This window comes from Salvia miltiorrhiza, chromosome 2 (assembly GCF_028751815.1).
Source record: "Salvia miltiorrhiza cultivar Shanhuang (shh) chromosome 2, IMPLAD_Smil_shh, whole genome shotgun sequence".
NCBI lineage: Eukaryota > Viridiplantae > Streptophyta > Magnoliopsida > Lamiales > Lamiaceae > Salvia > Salvia miltiorrhiza.
In genome coordinates this window covers 64,358,098-64,380,740 of record NC_080388.1, presented here as the reverse complement: position 1 = coordinate 64,380,740, position 22,643 = coordinate 64,358,098, and the positions used below count along the sequence as shown (strand labels likewise).

The 22,643-nt window shown below is 34.8% G+C and overlaps 3 protein-coding genes across 3 annotated transcripts; 1 reads left to right on the top strand and 2 right to left on the bottom strand.

Annotated features, from left to right (window-relative positions):
• The first annotated feature begins 142 nt into the window (after positions 1–142).
• On the top strand, positions 143–2,961 carry LOC131011129 (uncharacterized). The gene is made up of 6 exons (XM_057938909.1): positions 143–555; positions 730–778; positions 877–1,003; positions 1,918–1,988; positions 2,067–2,139; positions 2,708–2,961. Exons 1-6 carry the CDS (start codon positions 318–320, stop codon positions 2,819–2,821), a joined length of 672 nt encoding a protein of 223 aa, XP_057794892.1. The 5' UTR covers positions 143–317; the 3' UTR covers positions 2,822–2,961.
• A 1,416-nt stretch (positions 2,962–4,377) lies between these two features.
• LOC131011128 (UPF0496 protein At1g20180-like) lies at positions 4,378–6,251 on the bottom strand. The gene is given in 3 exon segments (XM_057938908.1): positions 4,378–4,819; positions 4,821–5,523; positions 5,755–6,251. Coding segments are annotated over 3 exon segments (1,032 nt in total). The 5' UTR covers positions 5,816–6,251; the 3' UTR covers positions 4,378–4,551.
• Positions 6,252–12,630: 6,379 nt separating this feature from the next.
• Positions 12,631–16,246, bottom strand: LOC131011127 (probable cinnamyl alcohol dehydrogenase 6). Its single transcript, XM_057938906.1, has 6 exons — positions 15,961–16,246; positions 14,847–14,960; positions 14,535–14,762; positions 13,636–13,924; positions 13,314–13,467; positions 12,631–12,967 (listed from the first exon to the last, which is right to left on the bottom strand). Exons 1-6 carry the CDS (start codon positions 16,203–16,205, stop codon positions 12,759–12,761), a joined length of 1,239 nt encoding a protein of 412 aa, XP_057794889.1. The 5' UTR covers positions 16,206–16,246; the 3' UTR covers positions 12,631–12,758.
• Positions 16,247–22,643: the final 6,397 nt, after the last annotated feature.

Here is a 22,643-nt window from a genome sequence, read left to right as displayed (position 1 = left end):
AGTTGCACTCATTCATCATCGATCAAATATATAGTGTCCTAATTAATAACTCCTTGTGGTAAAAATAAAATAAAAAATACAATAGTAATAATTAATAATGGAGAAAAATATATAGTGTCTAATTACATGGACTCCTTGCTGTATTGGGCCATATTTTACATGGACTTAAATCACAGTTAGTAATGGAGAAAATTAAAACATAGGTAGAAGCCCAATCTAATTACTTCACCTTAATCGTCCCTTCCACTTCACCTACAACTGTGAAATACAAATACAAATCGAAGACGTTTCACTGCAAAAGTGCAATTCAAACATCAATGACATCAACAGACGATGAGCAACGCAACTCCCATCAAAATCTTCAAATTTCTAAGGAGACCCGCAACTGTACAAGCGAAGATTCTCAGATTGAGCAAAAGCAACTGATAAAAGAACCACAAGAAGAAGAAGAAGAAGATGAAGAATTGCGACGGCTTTTGTTGCCTAATGTGGACGAATTGCCTCAAGTTCCCCCTTCCGCTGTTGAATCCAATTTCACAACTTTTTTCGCTCCGGGTATGCCACAAATCCTAATTTTGATGTTGCTCTGTTATTTTCTCTCTGTAGAAAGTATATGACCGTTTCACTATTTCCCCTTTTAGCCCACTCAAGCACATCTCTTGACAAGCTGTTGAAGCCTGATTTTTCTCTTTCTTTAATCTCTTTGTTTGTTTTTTTTTTTTTTTTCAGATATTATGAAGCCTGGACATGATCAGTATGTTCATCGTCATGCCAATGGGTATGCTCTTTCTATGAGCCATGTGCTCATTGATATCATTGTGGAATGTGTAATATATATATGCTTTGTATGTGAATTTAATTTATTCTGATTGATAGGCTGTGCGTAATTGGTTTGGCGCCGCATCATGTGGCATTGAAGGAGAAAGGGGGAATCGTTTCAGTCGACTTTAATGTAGGGAAATCCGACCGGAGCGGAATTAAAGTCACTGGAAAGCGCAAAAAGGTAAAATCTTTGTCACTTTTTCGTGTTTTAGTTGTGCAAATATTTTGCTTCAAGTCACAGAGTGTTTGTCATTTTTCTCATGTATTATGCATTTGGAAGTGAATATATAGTGGAATGAGGATTGTAACTTTGTAAATGCAATCGTGCCAACTCTGTAGGTAAAGGATTTTTGAAGTTATAGAAAAATGTTCCTTTTCGTGCTAGACTGTGCTTCAGGTGTTGATGTTCAACTGTGCTAAATGTATGAGTTTTATTCAACTGCTCTCAATCAAGTGTGGGTGTTAGTAAGGTACTTGGTTCTCCCGATGAAGTTCTGTGCGCTGATTTGTTATCTGAGATAGGGCTGACTATAGCTGAAAGATATGGCGACATAAATTCACTTAACCTTCAGTGAAAGATAAGGTCCTTCACAATTGTGTTGTTTTTCATGTTCAATGATGAGACTCTTTCTAGCGCTGCATAAGCTCGGTGATTAATTCATTTGACTATGCTAATCTTCGCATAGCATCTGTAAGCAAATCCTCCTACTGCGAAGTGTATTGCAATCTGTTGTTTTGTTGTCAAATAAATTCTGTTTTAGCCATAATAAACAAATTCCACACTACAATATTAAGTGAAGAACAATAAAAAAAAGCTAGCGGACAACTTTAGGAGGCTTCAAATTACACATATCAGTAAAGCTTAGATGTCTCTTACATGCAAGGATCCATAGTTATCAATATTTTGATCATTGATGGAGGTGGTGTCTATAATAAGTCATTCCCTTTTAGTGTAGGTATTTCTTGTTTGCATTTTCCGATGGGTTGCAGAGATATATGAGGTTGTACTTATAAGCGAAAAGAGCTATTTCACAATTGAAGGTCAAGTCTCATTATATATCTGACAGATTGGAGTTTATGATTTTGTTTTTGCAGAATGCGCAGCATTTTGAATCCAACACGGCATTATGTAAAGTGTGCACTGCTGAGGGTTCATACATAGTGAGGTCAAAATTGTCTTATTCCTACTTCTAAATTATGTTGGTCTTTCTTAATTATAACTCACATTTCATGTACTCTTTCAGATGTTGTGTAAAAGGGTCTCTATTAGAAGTGAATGAAAGGCTAATCAAGCAACCAGAATTGCTTAACACGATGGTAGGTTCAATGGCTATCCATTCTCTCAAGCTATGCTCATGTTTGTGGCCACTCTGTTTAAGTTTTTGGTTCATATCTTCTGGGAGCTTTTGAAGCATCATCCATAAAAATTGGACTCTTAACACATCTGTAAAGTACGTTTAACAACATAATCGGGTTCTGTGTTGCTGCACTAGGGATTGGAAAATGGCAATGCTAAGACATAGGCATTCTTAATTTTAAAAAACTTAATTAGTTAGGTATTGCTTCTTTAGATATCTAATATCATAATAAGTCCTAGGTCAGGCTAGATAAACCACATTCTTTTAGTCCCAAAATAGGAAATGGAACAAAATAAGCTGAAATCGCTTCCTTGTAGAGGGGATGGATTCAATAAGCAATGAAAATAGATAAAGATGTTTGTTATCATGGAAACTTCTTCTGAATAAACCCTTTCTGGTGTTAGAAAATTTCGGCTGTGGAAAATTTGTAAGCTCATCTGAATGCAGCAAAGTTGTGCTTATTGTTCAGTCCATCCATTCTTGCCTGATCATCGAAAAGTAACACTGTCGATCATCTGTAATTGTAGCCAGAGAGAGAGGGATACGTTGCGATTATGATGCCAAGACCTGCAGATTGGCTCAAAGCAAAGGCCTCTCTGCTGGACTTTGAAGGCTACCTGAAGCTGAGAACAGAGCAGTGACTTGATTTATGCTCACCAGTGCTTCCTTCTGTCGCAGTGAGTCTTGAGGGCTTGTTGCAACAAATTGCTTTCTCAACTTTTTGAAAATGTAGATGGAACTTGTAACTTTATCTAATTAATTGGATCTAACATTATTATCCTTTTCTTTTCTTTTCTTTTCTTTTCTTTTCTTTTTTACTTTGTCTATTCTTCTGTATTGTTCTAGTATTATATTGCTCTTGAGACGATTCGTTCTGCAGTTCTTGTTTAAAGACTGGGGAATATTATTCTCATTTTAATCAAGGTTATATTCAGGTGATTTCGTCCTAAAAAAAGTTCTACTCAATTTATTTTCTCTGTATTTAATTATATATAGGCAAAACTCTGAAACATTTTCAGACATTTTGAAAAGAATTGAATAATGGTTTTACATAAGTAATGAATTCATTTCCCAGCATGGAGCCCTTTTAACCTTAATTTTATTAAACAAAAAGCACATTTAAGTCCCTATATTTTTATTGTTTGTTTTATTAAGTACTTGTGCTAAATTTTTGTTACTACATTTTTGTTTTTAGTATTGTTACTGCATATATTTTTGAAGTGCCACTGATTTCCATTCAAATTTAATTGCCAAATTGCGTCGACCTAATGGATTATGGATTTGCTTGTTGCCAAACTTGTTACCAATCGGCTTAATTCATTTACTTAGTTTGGCTGTTAGTATCAAAGTGTCACTTATTTCCATTCAAATTTATTTATATATATTCTAAGTTTTTTTTGTGTTAATACTTAAATGTTACTCCATGTTTTTATAAAAGTGATATACTACCATCTCCCAAAAAACTTCATAGGAAGGAGGGACACATGTTTTAAGATGAAGTTGTTAAGTGTCAAGAATAGTAAAAACAATATTACAATTAATATTGGAAGTGGTAAAAAGGTGAAAAATAAAAATAAATGGGGAACTAATTATAGTAGGTTAGTGTCCAAAATTAGAAAGAGAAGTTTTTTGGGATAAATCGAAAAGAAATTATCAAGGGACGAAGGGAGTATCTATTATCAAAAGTGGGTAATTTTACTCGTTCACTCAATATTTTATATACTAGCTTGGCACGGCACTGAGTGCTGATTATATTAATAGTATTTAGAAATAGTAGAGATGTTGAAATTTGGTTTGTCAATTTTTAAAATCCTAGTTCCATACTTGTTATCTACAAAATTGATTTATTACTTTGCGGAATGAATTTGTGCTTTTCTGTTCGAATGTCATGGGGGCAAAAGTTCCATGTTCGTATCTCATCATTTTTAACAATAAATTCATTATGTTCACAGGAAATTAATCATGATCCTGCAATATTTGATAGTTTATATTCTAATAGTGGTACGTGTGTGTATATATATATGGGAAAAGGTTCAGACGAGAACTTTTATTTAAAATGTTATACTTCGATTATGAAGATACGGTGGATACATTATTGTGATGAATAAAAGTAGCATTTGAATTTGAATCAAATTCTAGAGAGAGTGAAAATTTCAAAAAAAAAAATCGAATACATTAAATTCAATAGTAAATTAAATAAATTTATAGAAAAATGCATTATTCTCACGTTCTTACAAAAATTGAAGATACAGCTACAATTAGAAGACCACTATATATATGTGTACTACTATACAAAACAATGATTGAATCAAACATGGCAGCTACACAGACTACACCTGTAGGTTTCTGTATATATATATATATATAGACATCAGCTATCCAATTGTTGTATAAGCAGCCTCCTGGATCGATTAATGTCGAGAACGCACAAACAAATCTGTTTCTCGAGCTCCTCCAACTGTTGGAGAAAATCAAAGTGATGCATCTGGAATTGCCTAACCAGCTCCTTCAACGCCTCCTTTTTCCCTTTCCTAACGCACACCCCCGCCGCCAACTTCCTGTGCTCCATCTCGTCGTGCAGCCTCTGCACCAGCCGGCTCATCGTGTCGAAATCATTGATCAGTATATACACCCCTCGCCGCGGCGTCCAGCTGCGCCTCCATCCCCCCCTGCTCTTGTCTCTTCGACTCTTGCTTCTCTCGATTGGCGAAGAGGACTGCGGAGGACACCACTAGCACGGGCGCCGCCACCACGCCCGCCATGCCGTGCACTGCCAGGAGCAGCAATGCCAGGGCTAATGCGCCGCACCCTAGGCTCGCCATTGCCCTCTTGATGAACCTTGTGAACTTCTTCTGCCTCTTTGTTTTGGCACGTTTTGATGTGAGCTGATGGAGGAAGTGTTGGTGGTTCTGGTGCAGGTCGTGGAATTTCTGCGGAGTCATGGCGGCGAAGGGGTTGCCGTGGAGGGCGAAGGATGCGAGGCTTTTGAAGAGGCGAGTGTGCTGATTGTCTCGCTCGATCACGCTCCGTATGGCTTCATAATCGATGCGGATTTGGTGGATTTTTTGGAGGATGGATTCGCAGATTCTGCCTGCTTCTAGGCTGGTGTCGAAGTAATCGGTGAGGAAATGGTGGTGTTTGGAGGTGATCTCGTGACGGGGTTCCACCAAATACTCCGGTGGAGGTGAAGAACTCTCAACAATAATTCTTGTTTCGAGTTGCCTTTGAATCTTGTCACTAATTTCTGTGTAAGACTTTGTCCTAAACGCTTCTTTGTATTCTTCGTTGATCACTGTTTTAACAGTTGAGCTACTCGAATTACTATTGTCTTTTCCATTTCCACCTGAAACCAATTTTACAAAATTTCAACATCATACATGAACAAAACTCCTCACTCAAACAAAAACCTAAATTAAATCAATCACACTGGCATAAATCATGTGGATCTGAGGAATTTGAAACTGAAAAAGAAGGAGGAAAACACGGATTAATTATATACCATGCATATAATATGTTTATGAACACTATAAACTACAGTGCTCACAAAAAAGAAATAGCTAGATTTGAAACACACCTTGCTTTTCGAGGGAGGATCTGAGCTTGGTCGTCCTCAAGATTTTTTTAAGAGACAACATATGAACTCTGATCACGATGAAAAGTTAAAATGAATATCGCAAAACAACAACACGATATATATTTGATATAATATTTGAGATTTGAGATGCGATCTGATAGAAGCCAAAATAATTCTTCAAAGAGAAAATAGCAGCTGGGAGATATTAATATGCAGTGCACCGCCTCATGCATTATATAGCTGTGGAGTATTTCATCAAAATACACAGCAACGTTGCTTGTACGCTACAGACTACGTGTAAATCGCCTAGGAAAAATGTAAAACGAAGTTAGCTGCATGAAAAGAGGTAATTAATTAAATTGGGAAAAGGGTTTAGGGCCATTTAATTAAAAGCCACTTTTGCTAAATTTTAGCCTTATCTATTAGTTATATTTCAACCCTTGTTTTTAGGTTAGTTTCTGACAACCGTAGTGTGATCAGATTTTTTCGAGATCGAGGGGAAATGTATGTAGCCGAATGGAAAGCAAAGTTAGTTATATTGCTACACGTACGGTTTGTGTGAATGATATGAATTCATCCAGAATTTAGAGAATTGATTTCAATTCCTTGCACTATACGAGATTTGTTAAAGTGTTATTTTTATTAGTTAGTCATTAGGGGTTTATTAGTCATTTCATGGTATTATATGTATTATACTTAATGTATTCATTTTCTGACTTTGTAAGCACAATTATTGATTGTCATTAGATCTACTATCTCTCTCTAAAATCGCAAGCTTTCATGGCATCAGAGCCGGAAACTTGCAGCCGGAATTGGGTCTCACCTCCTACGCAGTGAGAAGCGTCACCGTCCGACGACCCGACGGCCGGAAAATCGGAGCTGGAAGCCGCGCGTGTGGCCCACACGCGCCTCCGAGTTCCAGCGACGCCGTCGCCTTTCGCCGGCGCGTGACGGAGCGTCCGGCACCGGACGGAGCTCCGGTCGACGCCGTTCGACTCGTCTCGTCCTTCTCCTTCGATTTATGTACCTGTTTGTGGAATTCCGGATCCGACAGAATATTTGGTATTTTCTTGAAAATTGCTTCGATATTTGATTTTGTTGGTTGGTGATTGGCATTGTTGTTGGTGATCTTGCTTGGTGTTTTGTTGAAGATTTGTTGGTTTTGGGATTGTCTATTCTTATTTGGTTTTGAAACTTGTTTGGTGGTGTCATTTGCTACTTGTTTCATCATTATGACTTCCGAAAGAGACGACTCGCTTCAGTCTATTAATGTTCGTTTGAATGGAAAAAATTATTCTTATTGGAGTTATGTCATGAAGAATTTTTTGAGAGGTAAAAAATTATGGGGATATGTGTCTGGCACACATTGTAAACCGATTGAGGAGAATAATGATAAATATGTTGAGGAGCTTGACTCTTGGGAAGTTTGTAATTCGAAGATTATTACTTGGATAAATAACTCTGTAAACTCCATTGGCATGCAACTGGCTAAGTATGATACTGCAAAAGAAGTTTGGGAACACTTGGGGAAACTTTACACTCAGTCTAATTTTGCAAGACAATATCAATTGGAAATGGATATTCGTTCTCTCAATCAGAGGGACATGAGTATTAAGGAATTCTATACTTCCATGACAGATTTGTGGGATCAGTTGGCTCTCACTGAGTCTATACAACTTAAGGCTTTTGCTCCCTACATTGCTCGGAGAGAAGAACAACGCTTGGTTCAATTTTTGATGGCTCTTCGTGATGATTTTGAGGGCTTGCGTGGCAACATTCTACATCGCAATCCCCTGCCCTCTGTGGATTCAGTTGTTAGTGAACTTCTTGCTGAGGAAATTCGACATAAGTCAGGAACAGTTAAAGGCACCAATCCAGCATTGACTCAATCTGTATTGGCTGCTCACTCTCGTCCTCAACAAAGAAGCCATGGAAGACCTCCGAGCTATTATCAGAATAAGAATCCAATCTCTGATACGAGCATTTGTAACTACTGCAAGCAACCTGGTCATTGGAAGGCTCAGTGCCCTGAATTGGCAAACAAGTCACACACTACAGCTGGTCGTCCTCCTCCTACTTTTGGCCAGAATCAATCCTATAGACATCCCAAACCTCCTCACACTGCTGCTACCACATCTGAATCTACACAGATAGATTCTGGAATCTCTACTTCCACATCAAATGATCTCTTTGAGAAGTTTCAAAAGTTCATCAACTCTCAACCTCATGCTATGACTGTTGCAGCAGGTTTGTCGACCTCAGGTTCCACAAGTACATCTTCTTCTTCTACTTGGGTTTTAGATTCTGGAGCTACCAACCATATGTCTCCCAATGCAGATACTTTTGCTTCCATAAGTCCATCACATTCCATATCTGTTGCCACAGCTGATGGAACTCATATATCATCTTCTGGAATTGGTCATGTCATCTCACATAATATTTCTCTTCCACATGTTTATCATATTCCTAAACTTGCCTTGAATTTAGCATCTGTTAGTAAAATTTGTGATAAATATTCTGCTGCTGTCACATTTCTTCCTGATTCTTGTCATATTCAGGATCTACATTCTCGGAGGGAGATTGGGACAGGCCATAGGCAGGGCGGACTATACATTTTGGATCATCTTCGACCCCCAGGAGTTGCTGCCTCTAGTATTGACTTGTCCAATTTTCATTTGAATTCGTCATCTTCTAGTTTTTATTTATGGCATTCTCGTCTTGGACATGTTTCTTCTTCTCGTTTAAACTATATGGCTAATAATGGATCCTTAGGGTCTATCAAGAGTCATGACATATCTTCTTGTAGTGGTTGTAAACTTGCAAAATTTTCTGCCTTACCTTTTCATCACAGTGATTCTGTTTCTCATTCTCCTTTTGACTTGATTCATTCTGATGTTTGGGGACCCTCCCCCATTGCTACAAAAGGAGGGTCAAGATATTATGTCTCATTTATTGATGATCATACTCGATATTGTTGGGTTTATCTTATGAAACATCGTTCTGATTTTCTAGGAATTTATCAAGCTTTTCGTGCTCTTGTCAAAACTCAATTCTCTTCTGTTATTAAGTGTTTTAGGTGTGACTTGGGTGGGGAATATACTTCCAATAGCTTCAGAGAGTTGCTTGCTAATGATGGTACTATACATCAAAGTTCTTGCACTGACACACCACAACAAAATGGTGTGGCAGAAAGAAAGCATCGTCACATTGTTGAAACAGCCCGCTCTCTACTTTTGTCTGCCTCTGTTCCCAATGAGTTTTGGGGAGAGGCTACTCTTACCTCTGTTTACTTGATAAATAGGATCCCATCTGCCATTACCAAAGGTGTGTCTCCTTTTGAGAAACTTTTTGGCTATGCTCCTGACTACACTCATCTGCGTGTGTTTGGATGTGCTTGCTTCGTTCTTCGCCCTCATGTCGAGCGAAATAAGTTATCCTCTCGTTCTGCCTTGTGTATTTTCCTAGGGTATGGGGAAGGTCAAAAGGGTTATAGATGTTTTGATCCTGTTAGTCATAAGTTGTACGTATCCCGTCATGTCTTTTTTATCGAGCATATTCCTCTATATTCCATTCCTTCATCTCCTAACAATATGACTAGATCTGACCTCATACATGTTGACCCATTTGTTAGCGATTGTGAGCTTGAACATGCAGGTACTAATGATGATGTTACTAATGATATTGCCCAACCTGCCTCTCCTGCTCCTTCTCCACCTCCTGTGAATGTGGATCCACCTCTTCGTCGTTCTACCCGTGTCAGTAAGTCTACTCGTCTTCCTGATTTTGCTTATTCTGCATATTCTCCTTCTTTCACTGCTTTTCTTTCTTCAATCCACAAAATTGTTGAACCTACCTCCTATAAGGAGGCTTCTCTTAATCCTTTGTGGCAACGGGCTATGGATGATGAACTTCAAGCTCTACACAAGACTGGTACTTGGGAGTTGGTACCCCTTCCACAAGGAAAGCATGCCATCGGTTCCCGATGGGTATATAAGATCAAAACAAAGGCAGATGGATCTATTGAGAGGTATAAAGCAAGGTTGGTTGCTAAGGGGTTTTCACAACAATATGGTCTAGATTATGAAGAAACATTTGCTCCTGTTGCCAAAATGACCACGGTTCGTACTCTTATTGCTGTTGCTGCTGCCCGTCAATGGGATCTCTCTCAGATGGATGTCAAGAATGCCTTCTTACATGGAGATCTTATTGATGAAGTCTACATGACTCCTCCTCCAGGGGTCTCCCACAAAGCTGGATATGTTTGTCGGCTAAAGAAATCTTTGTATGGTCTAAAACAAGCCTCTCGCTCTTGGTATGACACATTCTCCATTGCTCTTATTTCTCTTGGTTTTCGTATGAGCGAATGTGATCATGCACTTTTTGTCAAGACCTCGGATTCTGGTATTATCCTCGTTTCTCTATATGTTGATGATATGATCATAACTGGGAGTGACACAACTGGAATTTCTTCATTGAAATCAGATTTAGCATCTCGCTTTGAAATGAAGGATTTAGGTCCTCTTAGATATTTTCTTGGTATTGAGGTTTGTAAATCCCCCAGGGGGTATCTCTTATCTCAGTCCAAATATATTGCTGACATTCTTGATCGTGCTCATCTTACTGACACTCGCACTATTGACACTCCTATGGAAGCAAATGTTCAGTACTCCACATCTGATGGTTTACCTTTGGAGGAGCCTACCTTGTATCGCACCATTGTTGGGAGTTTGGTCTACCTAACTATCTCTCGTCCGGATATTGCTTATGCTGTCCATATTGTCAGTCAGTTTGTCTCTTCTCCTACCACAGTTCATTGGTCTGCTGTTCTTCGCATTCTTCGCTATCTTCGAGGTACGATGTTCCACAGTCTCTTGTACTCTACCACTTCATCACTTGAGCTTCGTGCCTTTTCTGATGCTGATTGGGCCAGTGATCCTATTGATCGAAAATCTACTACTGGGATGTGTGTATTTTTCGGTGATTCTCTTATCTCTTGGAAGAGTAAGAAACAAAAGGTTGTTTCTCGATCATCTACAGAAGCCGAGTACCGAGCCATGGCCTCCACTACTACTGAGATTATCTGGCTAAGGTGGTTACTCTCTGAAATGGGTGTCTCCATCTCTAAACCAACTCCAATGTATTGTGACAATAAGAGTGCTATTCAAATTGCTCACAACTCTGTCTTCCATGAGCGTACTAAACACATTGAGATCGACTGTCACTTCACTCGCCATCATTTGCAGCAGGGGACACTTGAGTTACCCTTTATTGCTTCTTCTTCACAGATTGCAGATTTGCTCACCAAGTCTCTTCCACTTCCGCGCTTTCGTGCTCTGGTTGGCAAACTCTCAATGCTCGTCGCAGCGACATCTTGAGTTTGAGGGAGGGTGTTAAAGTGTTATTTTTATTAGTTAGTCATTAGGGGTTTATTAGTCATTTCATGGTATTATATGTATTATACTTAATGTATTCATTTTCTGACTTTGTAAGCACAATTATTGATTGTCATTAGATCTACTATCTCTCTCTAAAATCGCAAGCTTTCAGAGATTATCGTTTTATGGTACGTGTACAAACTATAATTGATAGTGTAATAGATGATAACATTATGTTTTATATTCAAGAAGTTTTTTTTTTTGTTTTTTTTGAGAACCTTTATAGAAGATTGATTTTGTGTGTGCACACTATTTTTCATGTCGCGCATTATTCTTTAATTTAATTTAATTTATTTTTAATACATTCTTTAATTTAATTTAATTTATTTTTAATACATACTTCACCTTTCATTTAACACGGGCGAATAAGATTTTGTGTATTCATTGAATCGTTGTTAATTAATAGGAGTATTTCATTACAATAAGCGGATAATAGAAATCTCATACCACTATATCCACAATCTTTAATTTTCCTCTTTTTTATAAGAACTAGCAAAAAATTAATACATGAGTTGCACAAAAGACTATGAGTCTTAACAAATAAGTTTTACTTTTTACTATCTCATAGTAATTCATCCGTCCCAAAATTATAGTCCCTTCCTTTCATCCATCCTAACTCCTAAGTTCGTATCCCTTTCTTTGTTAAACGAACATTAACCTTATTTTCCCTTAATATATATACCCCTATTAGTTAAATGTAAAAAATTAATTGTCTTTCATTTTAGCTGAGTAAATGAGATATATATACTCCACTAGGGAGTCGTATATTGCATTAAACGCAATATCTTAATCTTTCATTTTTAATGTCAATTATTATATTGTTAAAATATTTAAAAATATATAAATGGGTGTACAAAATAAATAATTAAAATATTTGAATATAAAGAAAATTCTTCGTAGATATCTAATTTTCACTCGATTGATGTAGTATGCTTTAGTTACTACTATACAGAAAACCCTTGGTTGATATTCCAAAAAGAGCATAATTAAGTAACAAAAAATTTGTAGGTCTAAAATTAAAAGTATATATTTTTTAATTGGATTCTTTTTTTATGCATGTCCTTATAGTATTAAGCAATATTAAACGATTACAATTTTCTAAAGTAATTTTTTTTTCTAAAATAGGAGAAACAGTGCATGTGTCCAAGAATTTGAAAAAGGGCAAAGAAGAAGAAAGAGACAATTTACATGAATTTAAAAATGCAAAATAGTGTAGAGTCTGACATTTAGATCAAGGTTATAAGTTATAACACCCCAAAATATGAAAATGGGCTTACTAAACTGGATATCCCGAACATAACAAAGTACTTAGATGGGCTTATTGGTAAAGGGCTAAAAATAGTGGGCTTTCCGGTCCAATAAGAATTTTTTGAAGGTCTTGACTAGAAATAGTCTTATTGGACTGATAAGCCTATTATTTATGAGAGAGAGAGAGAGAGAATTCAAGCGAGCATGAACTACTTAAATCGCGATAGTCTTTCCCAAGCATAAGATAAGCACAACAAATCCAACAACATAAAACAACGATAAATGATAAATGCGAAGGAAAGTCACATAATTTGAAGAATTCTAGAGCTTTGATGGAGAAGATCCACCGGCAATATCAATCACAAATCGATACTTAACATCGTTCTTGGCCAGACGATCAAGAGCTTCGTTGATCATATCGCTGCTAACAACCTCAACATCGCATGTTATGTTGTGTTTCCCGCACACCTCCATCATATCTTGCGTCTCCTTGATGCTCCCTATCATGCTCCCCTTAACAACTCTCTTTCCTATTGTTTTATCATACATAAACATTCAACTACTAAGTAAGCATCATTTCAAATACCAATAATAACCTCTAAATTATCCAACTTTTGCCAAATTCTAATTAATATATTTTTAATTGATTTTGATTTTGTGATCAAGATCGGTTTACCACCAAATTGATGCTGTCAACATCAATTTGAAGGTAATCTTGGTCCATAAATCACGATCAATTAAAAGTATAGTAATTTACATATAGATTCTTTTGTAGCGTGCAAAATTAAAATTTGGCTAAAATTGGGTAATTTATTTCAAAAAGTTTGAAATTTGAAATAATTAAAAAAAATGAAGAATATTAGGAGATTTAATTACCAAAAATCAATGGAAAAGATGGTAGGTCCACTGGCTTATCTGGAGCACCCACAATCACTAAAGTTCCATTCACTTTCAACAACTCTAGAATAGGTCCAAGAGAGTGATGCGCCGAGACCGTGTCCAAAATAAAGTCTAGAGTCCTTTTCTTCGACTGTCCAAAAAGAATCCAAACAGAAACCATATGTTATAGCAATCAAACAAAAAACTATTCAAATATATATCATTATTTGTTGCATTTGTGTATAGTTTTGAGGTTGACTTTGATTCTTCTCAAGTTTCAACAGTTGAAATATATAAATAAGAAAGTGAATTAACAAACCTGCATTTGCTCTGCATTGGTGCTCAAGATGAAATCATCTGCCCCAAGCCTTTCCCTAGCTTCCTTCTCTTTAGAGGGGGAGGTGCTAATAATAGTTACATGGTGATGGAACGCCTTAGCGAATTTCACGGCAATGTGGCCGAGGCCTCCCAGGCCAACTACCCCTATACGTTTCCCCTTCGTCTCCAACAAGTTGTTGTCTTTCATGGGAGAATAAACCGTGATCCCCGCGCAGAGAAGGGGAGCTGCTGCATCCATTGCCAAGTTCTCAGGCACACGAACAACGTACCTTCAATTCATCGTATTAGAGTTTTCACAATAATCAATTAGCTAACATGATTTCTCCAACTAATTCTACACTTGAACTCGATATCCAATTCCTAGCTGTATGTGATGATTTCTCATTAATCATAGTATTGTTTGGACCACCTACTTTTTGTTCCGACTAGTGCTACTTAAATATGGTCTATTTCAATCCACGTTAGTCAAAAAGAAGTAATGCAGCAAGGCCATATCCAATCCAAAAAGTGAATGTTCATAGGTCATGTGCTATTGAATGGGGTAGGTTAAATCGAACACCTTATCATCATAAATTGTAGTAAAAGGCTTTATTATCTCATGTGAATGTGCCACCTAAGATTACCACAGGATACGTGTGACAAAGATATAAATGTTGGTGGTCATAATCTAGATATATATGTAGAAACAGTATGAACAAAAAATGTTGGCATTAATTAGGAGAAATATTAGTTGGTTAGGTGGCTTTACGAATATGGATGGATTAGAAATTAATTTGGAAAATTCAACAATTTGAGATAACTTATTTGATTGATATCATGTTGAAATGAAAAAAACTGAATCATGTATTGTATATTATGAATGGTGAATAGTAGAAGTACCTAGAATCGGCGACGAGAAATTCAGAGTAACCACCATAAGTGATGCTACCGTCCCAGAAAATGCCATTGTAGACAAACTGGACCTCATCGCAGTAGTTTTCATGGCCTTCTTGGCAATATTCGCATTTCAAGCACGTGGCCGCTAGGCATCCTACTCCGGCACGATCTCCCTCTTTGAAATTTGTCACGTTGCATCCTACCTTGGTGATTATACCAATTATTTCATGCCTAATTTCATACATATATAGATTAGAAGATAGTCTCATTAGGGAAAGAGTGAAATAAAAGGTAAATGGAATAGTTATATATTACCCGGGAACAACAGGGTACATTGTAATGCCCCAATCATTCTTCGCATGGTGGAGATCTGTGTGACATATACCGCAGTACAGGATTTTGATGGTTACATCGTCCGCCCCATTTTCTCTGATCAATTTCACAAATTTATTACTACTTTTTAGACAATAATCTAAACAGAGTTTTACTTTTTTTTTTTTTTCCTTCAAAATTATTGCACAATTTACAAGCACGAAATAAATAGACACAATAAATCCAGCTACTGCTATTACTACCGCTACATACAAAAATGGACCGTGCTAAGTGTGGTATGAAAAAAAGCTATACATGTGGGATTGAAATAATTGGTAGATACTTAATTTCCATATTTCTTGAATATGTATATATTAAACATTTTTCAACGATTTATGGAGTACATCAGAAGAGAAAAGAATAATAATTAGGGATGGCAATCGGGTACGACGGGTACGGATAGTGACTATTCATACCCATACCCACGAACTAAATGTATAGTGATTTTTAACCACGAAAGTGTCCATGGATATTAAATGGTATCCAAACCTGCCACCCGCGAATACCCGCTACCCATCGGGTATCCGCGAACCCGCTATTCGACAAATATCCGCCACCCGCTATCCAACGAGTATCCACCACCCGCTATCCATTGGATAGTTGCGAAACTGAATTTAATATAAATTTATAACAAATTTAATACAAAAAAAAAAATCAACACAAATAACATAGTTCAAATCCACAAAATCAACTATGGTAAATCCACACAAATAATCAACACAAATAACATAGTCCACATTTTAAGATATGATATGCTAGCCCATAATCTCAAATGTATATTCAAAGCCCATATCTTTAGGATTTTTTTGTGGATATTTGACTAGTATTTCACGGGTAATTGGCGGGTATTTTTCGCGGGTAAATGAGTTTCTCGGATATGGATAGTATGTATTCAAATCCATACTCACGAACTAAATGGATAGTGAATTGCAACCACGAAACTATTCGTAGATATCAAATGCCTCTCAAACCCAACTTAATTGGTTCGGGTTTTCGCGAATATTCGTTAGCCGCGGATAAATTGTCATCCCTAATAATAATGAAAGTGTATATTTACCTGCGGCTGAAGGTGTATGGAGTGATTTTGCCAGATGTGTCATGAGCTGCCCAGCCAGAAACAGTCTGCGTGTGGTTTGGTGTTGTTTGAGCCATGGCACCTAGAGAGAGAGAGAGAGATGTGAGTGGAAGAGAGTGGGAGAGAAAATGCAAATTTATTGAAGGAGAGGAAGAGTTGGGAGTGGGGCTTGCTGCTGGACGTTTGTAGCGGTGGGAAAAGTCAGAGGAGATAGTTTTCTTTCCCATTATAAAATTCAAAAAGGCGTTATTTACTAATATTTGCCGTTGGCCCAAATGTATAGATTATAGATTGCGTTATTAATGCTAATATCAATTAGGAGTACTATATACTCCATTACTCATGACATCGTAAAACATGTTGCAATTAAAGATTCCTTGGATTTAAAGGTGGAAATGTTACGGGATATAATTTTCTAATAATATACAGATCTGATTGTTCTTTCATTGCAAAAAATTATAAATTACTTATTTATTTTAATGAGCGACTGACATTTCCAGAAAATGAAAATAATATTCTAAGAAATGCAGAATTAAAAAATCAGAATAATTAAAATGTTTGGAAACGCATCCAGCGGAGCGATTATATTCATAGCTATAATTTTATTTATTATAGCTTCCTATTTAAAAATAGGATTATTGTTTATAAAAATGCACAAATTTTTTTAATTTTAAATTTTAATACACCAACTTTTTATTTATCTAATTTTTATCATAAAAAGAATTGGGGAAAAAAAATCAAATTGCGGTGCTCCAAATTCTTATGGATAAATTTTGTTGGCTGAAATTCTGGGGAGAGATAAGGTCGAAGGAGATAAAGTGAATAAAGAGAATTTTGTTTTGCTTAGAACAATGAGTTGGAACTATGTGTTGTATATATAATTTTTCAATATATTATAAACATGGACAACTTTTTCAGTTTTTGGAGAATCCATCAACACATCTAAATTGAAATTGAACCCTTCAAATTTTTCTTCCAATAATTATTTTCAAGAAAAAGTTTGAAGAGGCTCACGTCTTTGGGAGAAGGTTTTTCATGTCAAAATCGAATTAATGGCTACACACTAGTTTGGTATAAAAAGGATGATGGTTGTTCAATGGTAATACACATCTTAAGTCCTTGTACCTTTGAAGTTTCTTTTAAGGCTGCGCTTACTTTAATGGATAAATTTATCCATAGAAAATGATTATTAACAAAAATTTATGCCTTTTAATTGTCTCTTTTCTTTTTCAACATTTGACACAAAAATATTTTTCCTTTCTCATTTTCACTTCAAGGATGATAATATTATCCACTCAAAAATTGAAGGATAATATTATTCATCCTTGAAGTGAAAATAAGGAAGAAAAAATGGTGAATTTCTCTTTTGTGTCCAATGTTGGAAAAGAAATGAGACATCTAAAGGTATAAATTTTTGTTATGCATCTTTTTCCATAAATAAATTTATTCATCAAAGTAAACGCAGCCTAATACATTAATTCTTATACTATTATTTTGTTTCCAACCGCTAACTTTTCTGTTAAAATTACCAAAAAAATACATCTACAAACTTATTTTTTTAATAAATTCGTTTTTAACAGTATTATTAACGATATAGACAGTTTCGTTAAAAAATTATCTCTTAAAAATTATATAAGTAGAGGGACTTAAAGCATCCACATCAAAGCTAACGGAAAGGGCATGTGCCCGGCTCGCTCGAGCCTTGGACCAATGCGGGGAAGGTGGGGGAGGGAGGAGGCAAGGCGTGTAAGGGCGCGCTCGGTGCGGAGGAGGAGAGAGGAATCGCATGCCCTTCACGGGCCAATAGGAAAAAAGAAAAAAATAAATAAAAACCTGGAGCAACTATCTTCTCTTGATTGAAAATCAATTTTTTTTAATAATTGTAAAAGAGTCATTTGGCTCAATGGTAATTTAAATTTTATTTTAATGTATTTTTAATTAATGTAATATTAAATTTTAATTTAAAAATACATTAAAATAAAGTTAAAATGAAAAATAAAATTAATGAACCTAATATGGGGAAGTGACTCTTAAATGATGTGAACCACCTAAGAGCCCTTTTAGAGGCTCAATGTTGTGGATGCTCGTATGGTAACAAAAATTAGTATGAGGATCAATTCAAACAAAAAATTACTATAAAGACTTAAAGATGTGTTTTACCTTGTACATCTTATTTTACAAATTATGCATGATAAATGAATTAGAATAATTACTACTATAAAAAGTGTATGCTACGATCGAAAATAATGATTTGAATTTTTCGATCGTTAAAAAGACAGCGTTAACAACCATTAAGCAACCGTTATTCGGTCGTTGGATTGTTCTTTTTTTTTTTCAACTTTTTAACAACTGAAATAACGATCGCTAAAAAGATTTTTTTTTTCTGCACTTATTTTACGATTAAAAATACAGTCGTTAAATATTGCCTTTTATGGAAATGAGTCATCCTTAATGAACGACCCAAAATGAAAAAACGAATCATCTTTAATGAGACGGAGAGAGTATTTATTAACGACCGAATATCTTAGGATCGAGTATATATCTTAGGAACATATTAGTCTCATGATCGAGGATTATTTTATAGTCGTGTGTAAAGTTTTTACTTGATTATTGTCCCCGTCCCATCTATATTGTCCTATTTTCTTTTTTGAATTGTCTCATTAATCTTGTCATATTTTTATATTTAATAATAATTTTATATTATAAATAAATATAATTTTATATTTTTACACACTTTTATTATATTAATTATACTTTTTTTGATAATAGTGCCCAAAAGACTTCGTTTCTAATATTGTATTAGTTGTAACTTGTAGGGTATATACGTATCAAATGAACAACTGTTTGAGTCAGTCTACAGCAATCTTTTGAGTCGGTTAATAATTAGTTTCTCTCTCTCAAGTGATAGTGACACCTTACGAGGGTTTATAACAATTAATTTCCGTCTCCGTGACAGTGAAGCACCCAATATTAAAGATGTATTAAATGCTTTTTCAATAATTTACATCCACGGGATACAAACAAAATAGTTGAGTAATTGCTTTTACATTTTTTCGCAAATTAATCAAACCTAATACAGAAGATGTACGTTCTTTCGCATTAATAAGATTAAACTTAGTTCATAAATGATAATTCATCCGTCCCATTACAAATGCATCATTTTCTATAATGAAATATCTTATTATAAATATCTCATTCATTTTTTGATAATATATTTCCTCTTTATATATAATATTTAAATAATTTCCACCAATTCATTTTATCTACTCCCTACATAATTTTTAATCTTCATGCCCAAAAGTAATGTGATATTCGTAATGAGACGGATGGAGTAATTGTTAGTGTGTGCTATATATATACATGTTTGTAGTTCGTTATTATATGGACCGTTTGACTGTTTTCCTTGCTGATATCAGTGCTTGTTGAAATATCTCATTACACATTAATATTAACATGTGTTCTCGTTTATTGATAAATTTAAAAAGGAGGAATAATAAATAATTTTTCCTTTAAATATCTCATTCCTTTCCCTTATTTTCTATAAAAGAAAGTTTCACCCTTTTTCATTTCTCATTTTTACTGATAATATTATCACACCAAAAATAAAGGAATAATATTATTCCTCTTTAGAATGTAAAGAATGAATGAAAAATGATGAAATTATCTTTTATAGGAAATGAGGAAAAAGAAAGAAGATATTTAAAACGGAAGTTTTTTGTTATCCCACATTTTTACACGATAAGTTTATTAATTAAAGATATATAACACACTCAAATAAGAGGTGGTCTTGGGTGCAACCGATTGCACCGCATTCAGGCGTGCACTCTGACCCGATCCCGCATTTTGATCCAAATCATGTAAATTTACTCCTCATCACATTTGTATAATCGAATAATGCCAATTGTAGGCAATATCATTTGTACAATCGAATAGTGTCATTTATATGATTTGGGTTATGATGCGAGTGCGGGTGTAATCCCCAATCGGTTGCACCCAATTTTTGTGCCCAAATAATATTTATGTAAGATTTCTTTCGTGATGCATCCCTAATTATAAATTACTTTTAAAAATATCTTATGATATTACTTTACATTTTCTTGTATATGCAAAAATTTGTGTACGGGTGCGGCCGCTGCAATTAATTTATTAATCCTAATTAGAAAAAAGCGAACAGATTATGATTTTCTTTTTCTCAATTTCAAAAGCCAAATAGATGTAGAGATTGTTTATGATGAATTAATAAGGGGGATTTTCTTTAATATACTCCCTCCGCCCCATTGAAGTTGAGGCGTTTCTTTTGGGCACGAGAATTAAAGAATTGATACTTAATTATTAAATCAAAATATTAAATTAATTAATTTTAAATTTATTTTTTATATATGATTTATTAATTACTTTTTAAATTTATTTATTTATGTATTATTCATAATTAAAATAATAATTTATTATTAATTGATTTGAAATTTTGAAATTAATTAATTATTTATAAATTACTATTTATTAATTTTGAAATTAAATAATTATTTGTTTATAAATCTGTGCTTATTTACAGCTGTTTGGAAAATAATAATAATAATAATAATAATAATAATAATAATAATAATAATAATAATAATAATAATAATAATAATAATAATAATAATAATAATAATAATAAATATTATGTTATGGCCTTAGATTTTAAGTTTCCGCTCGCTCATTTAAACTTTCTGCTCGCTCATTTTAAATTTCAACCAATTAAAATTTTTCCGCTTCAAAGTTTCCGGTAATGTGTCAGTAGGTTGGTGAAAGAGACGTCAATGTACTAAACTTGTATTTCAAAATTTTGAACTTACATAAGATTAATATTTTAATATTATTGGATATATAGTGTAGGAATAAATTAAAGTAGATATGAGGTGTATTTATTCATATAAAATTGTGTAGTTTGAAGTATTTCCACAATTAATAAAATGTATGATAAGTAAGATTCAATATAAATAGTGCAATTTGACACAGGAAGGAACATGAAGCGACAAGACGTCTAGTTCCCAGTGGAATGTAATTATCAAGTTTTTGCATCTTCAACTAGTTCATGATAACCGGGCTAGCTCCGAAGCTTTGTGTGATGACTTGTTCTCAGCTTTCTCTCATGCCAAGGAAGTTTGTGTAGTTGATTTTCGTCATATTCGTAGAGAAGCTAATTGTGTAGCTCACTCTTTAGCGAATTTCGTTATTTCTTGCGATGATGTAAAAATCTGGGAGTCAGTGTTCCCAAGTTGGCTCCTCGACTTAACTCGTCGGGATATTAGCTAATATATATATCCTGCGTTTTCCTGTAAAAAAAAAACTAGTTCTTTTATTTATTTTTCTAATGAGTAGGGATAATGCATTGTTCTAGCTCGCTTGCTATACAATACAAAGAGGAAAAATCTTACTATGCCAAGTACATAATAAAGATATGTCGCACTAAATAAGTATAAACGGTATACTGATATAGAGCGTTCATGTGATTTGGATTAGCATGCAGTCTTTAATTACAAAATTGCCCATTTAATTACTGGCTGACCACAATTTATGAAATTAAGTTTAAGTACAATCTGTGTGTGTTGGCCAAGTGGTAAGATGTTAATGTCCAACGCCAAAGGTCTTGGGTTCGAGTCTCCTATGGCGAGGCCTTTAAATTTGTTTATTTAATATTGTTTGTTTATCAAAAAAAAAAAGTTTAGGTACAAACTATGTGCGTGTGTTGATTTAGTGGTAGAAGGTTAATGCTCAAGATCTGAGATCCTGAGTTCGAGTCTTTCATCGCCGTGTTGGCCAAGCAGTAGAGTGCATGGTTAATACCTAAAGTTAAAGGTTTGGGCGCATCGTGGGCGGCCCTTAAATCTTTTTATTTAGTACTGTTAATTTATTAAAAAAATAAAGTCAAAGATTTGGGTTCGAGTTCGGTTTGGGTAATACTATTAATTTATTAAAAAAAATAAAGTTAAAGGTTTGGGTTCGAATTCGTGGGCTGCCTTTATATATTTTTATTTAATACTGTTAATTTTTTTTTTTTTTAAGTTTAGGTACAAATTCCTTAGGGGCAACGAAATTTCCTCTCCTTCGCCGAATAGTTTCCTTAGCTTTTCAATGAATTAATTCGACTTAAAAAAACAAAGTTTAGGTACAAATTTCTTAGGGCAACGAAATTTCCCCTTCTTCGCGGAACAGTTTCCTTAGCTTTCCAATGAATTAATTCGACCTTTCTCTTGTTGACCAACCAACTATACCTCTGTTTTCTCCAAAAAAAAATAAAAATAAAACTATACCTCTGGTTCAAAAGCTTTCAATTTCGTTTAAAAAGAACAAGGCACAAAATAATAGCCTACTTTTTGCTCTTTTTTTTTTTTGTTATTCTTTTACATTCTTATTTTCAACTAATGTTTAAAAGTGGTACAAAATCATTGCTCTAAAGCAGATGGATGGCTCTAAAGAGTTTTTGTAAAATGCAAAACCATATTATGTGAGGCTTTAAACAGTACTACCTTCGTATATGAAATAAATTCTCACTTTTTTTTGGACATCTCTAAAAAAACTTCCTATTTATTTTTAAATTATAATTATATCTTTTTTAATATACTTAGTTAATAAAAAAAAATCTTTAAATTCGTGTTACTCCCTTCTAGAATGTTCTTTAGGAG

Bases quoted from the DNA above. Each gene is read 5' to 3' on its own strand.
- LOC131011129 (XM_057938909.1), top strand. From the start codon at position 318: ATGACATCAACAGACGATGAGCAACGCAACTCCCATCAAAATCTTCAA. The intron at 1,004-1,917 runs GTAAAATCTTTG...TTGTTTTTGCAG, and splicing joins TCACTGGAAAGCGCAAAAAG to AATGCGCAGCATTTTGAATC. The intron at 2,140-2,707 runs GTAGGTTCAATG...CTGTAATTGTAG, and splicing joins CAGAATTGCTTAACACGATG to CCAGAGAGAGAGGGATACGT.
- LOC131011127 (XM_057938906.1), bottom strand. From the start codon at position 16,205: ATGGGAAAGAAAACTATCTCCTCTGACTTTTCCCACCGCTACAAACGT. The intron at 14,961-15,960 runs GTAAATATACAC...GAAATTGATCAG, and splicing joins CCATACACCTTCAGCCGCAG to AGAAAATGGGGCGGACGATG. The intron at 14,763-14,846 runs GTAATATATAAC...GTATGAAATTAG, and splicing joins ATGTACCCTGTTGTTCCCGG to GCATGAAATAATTGGTATAA.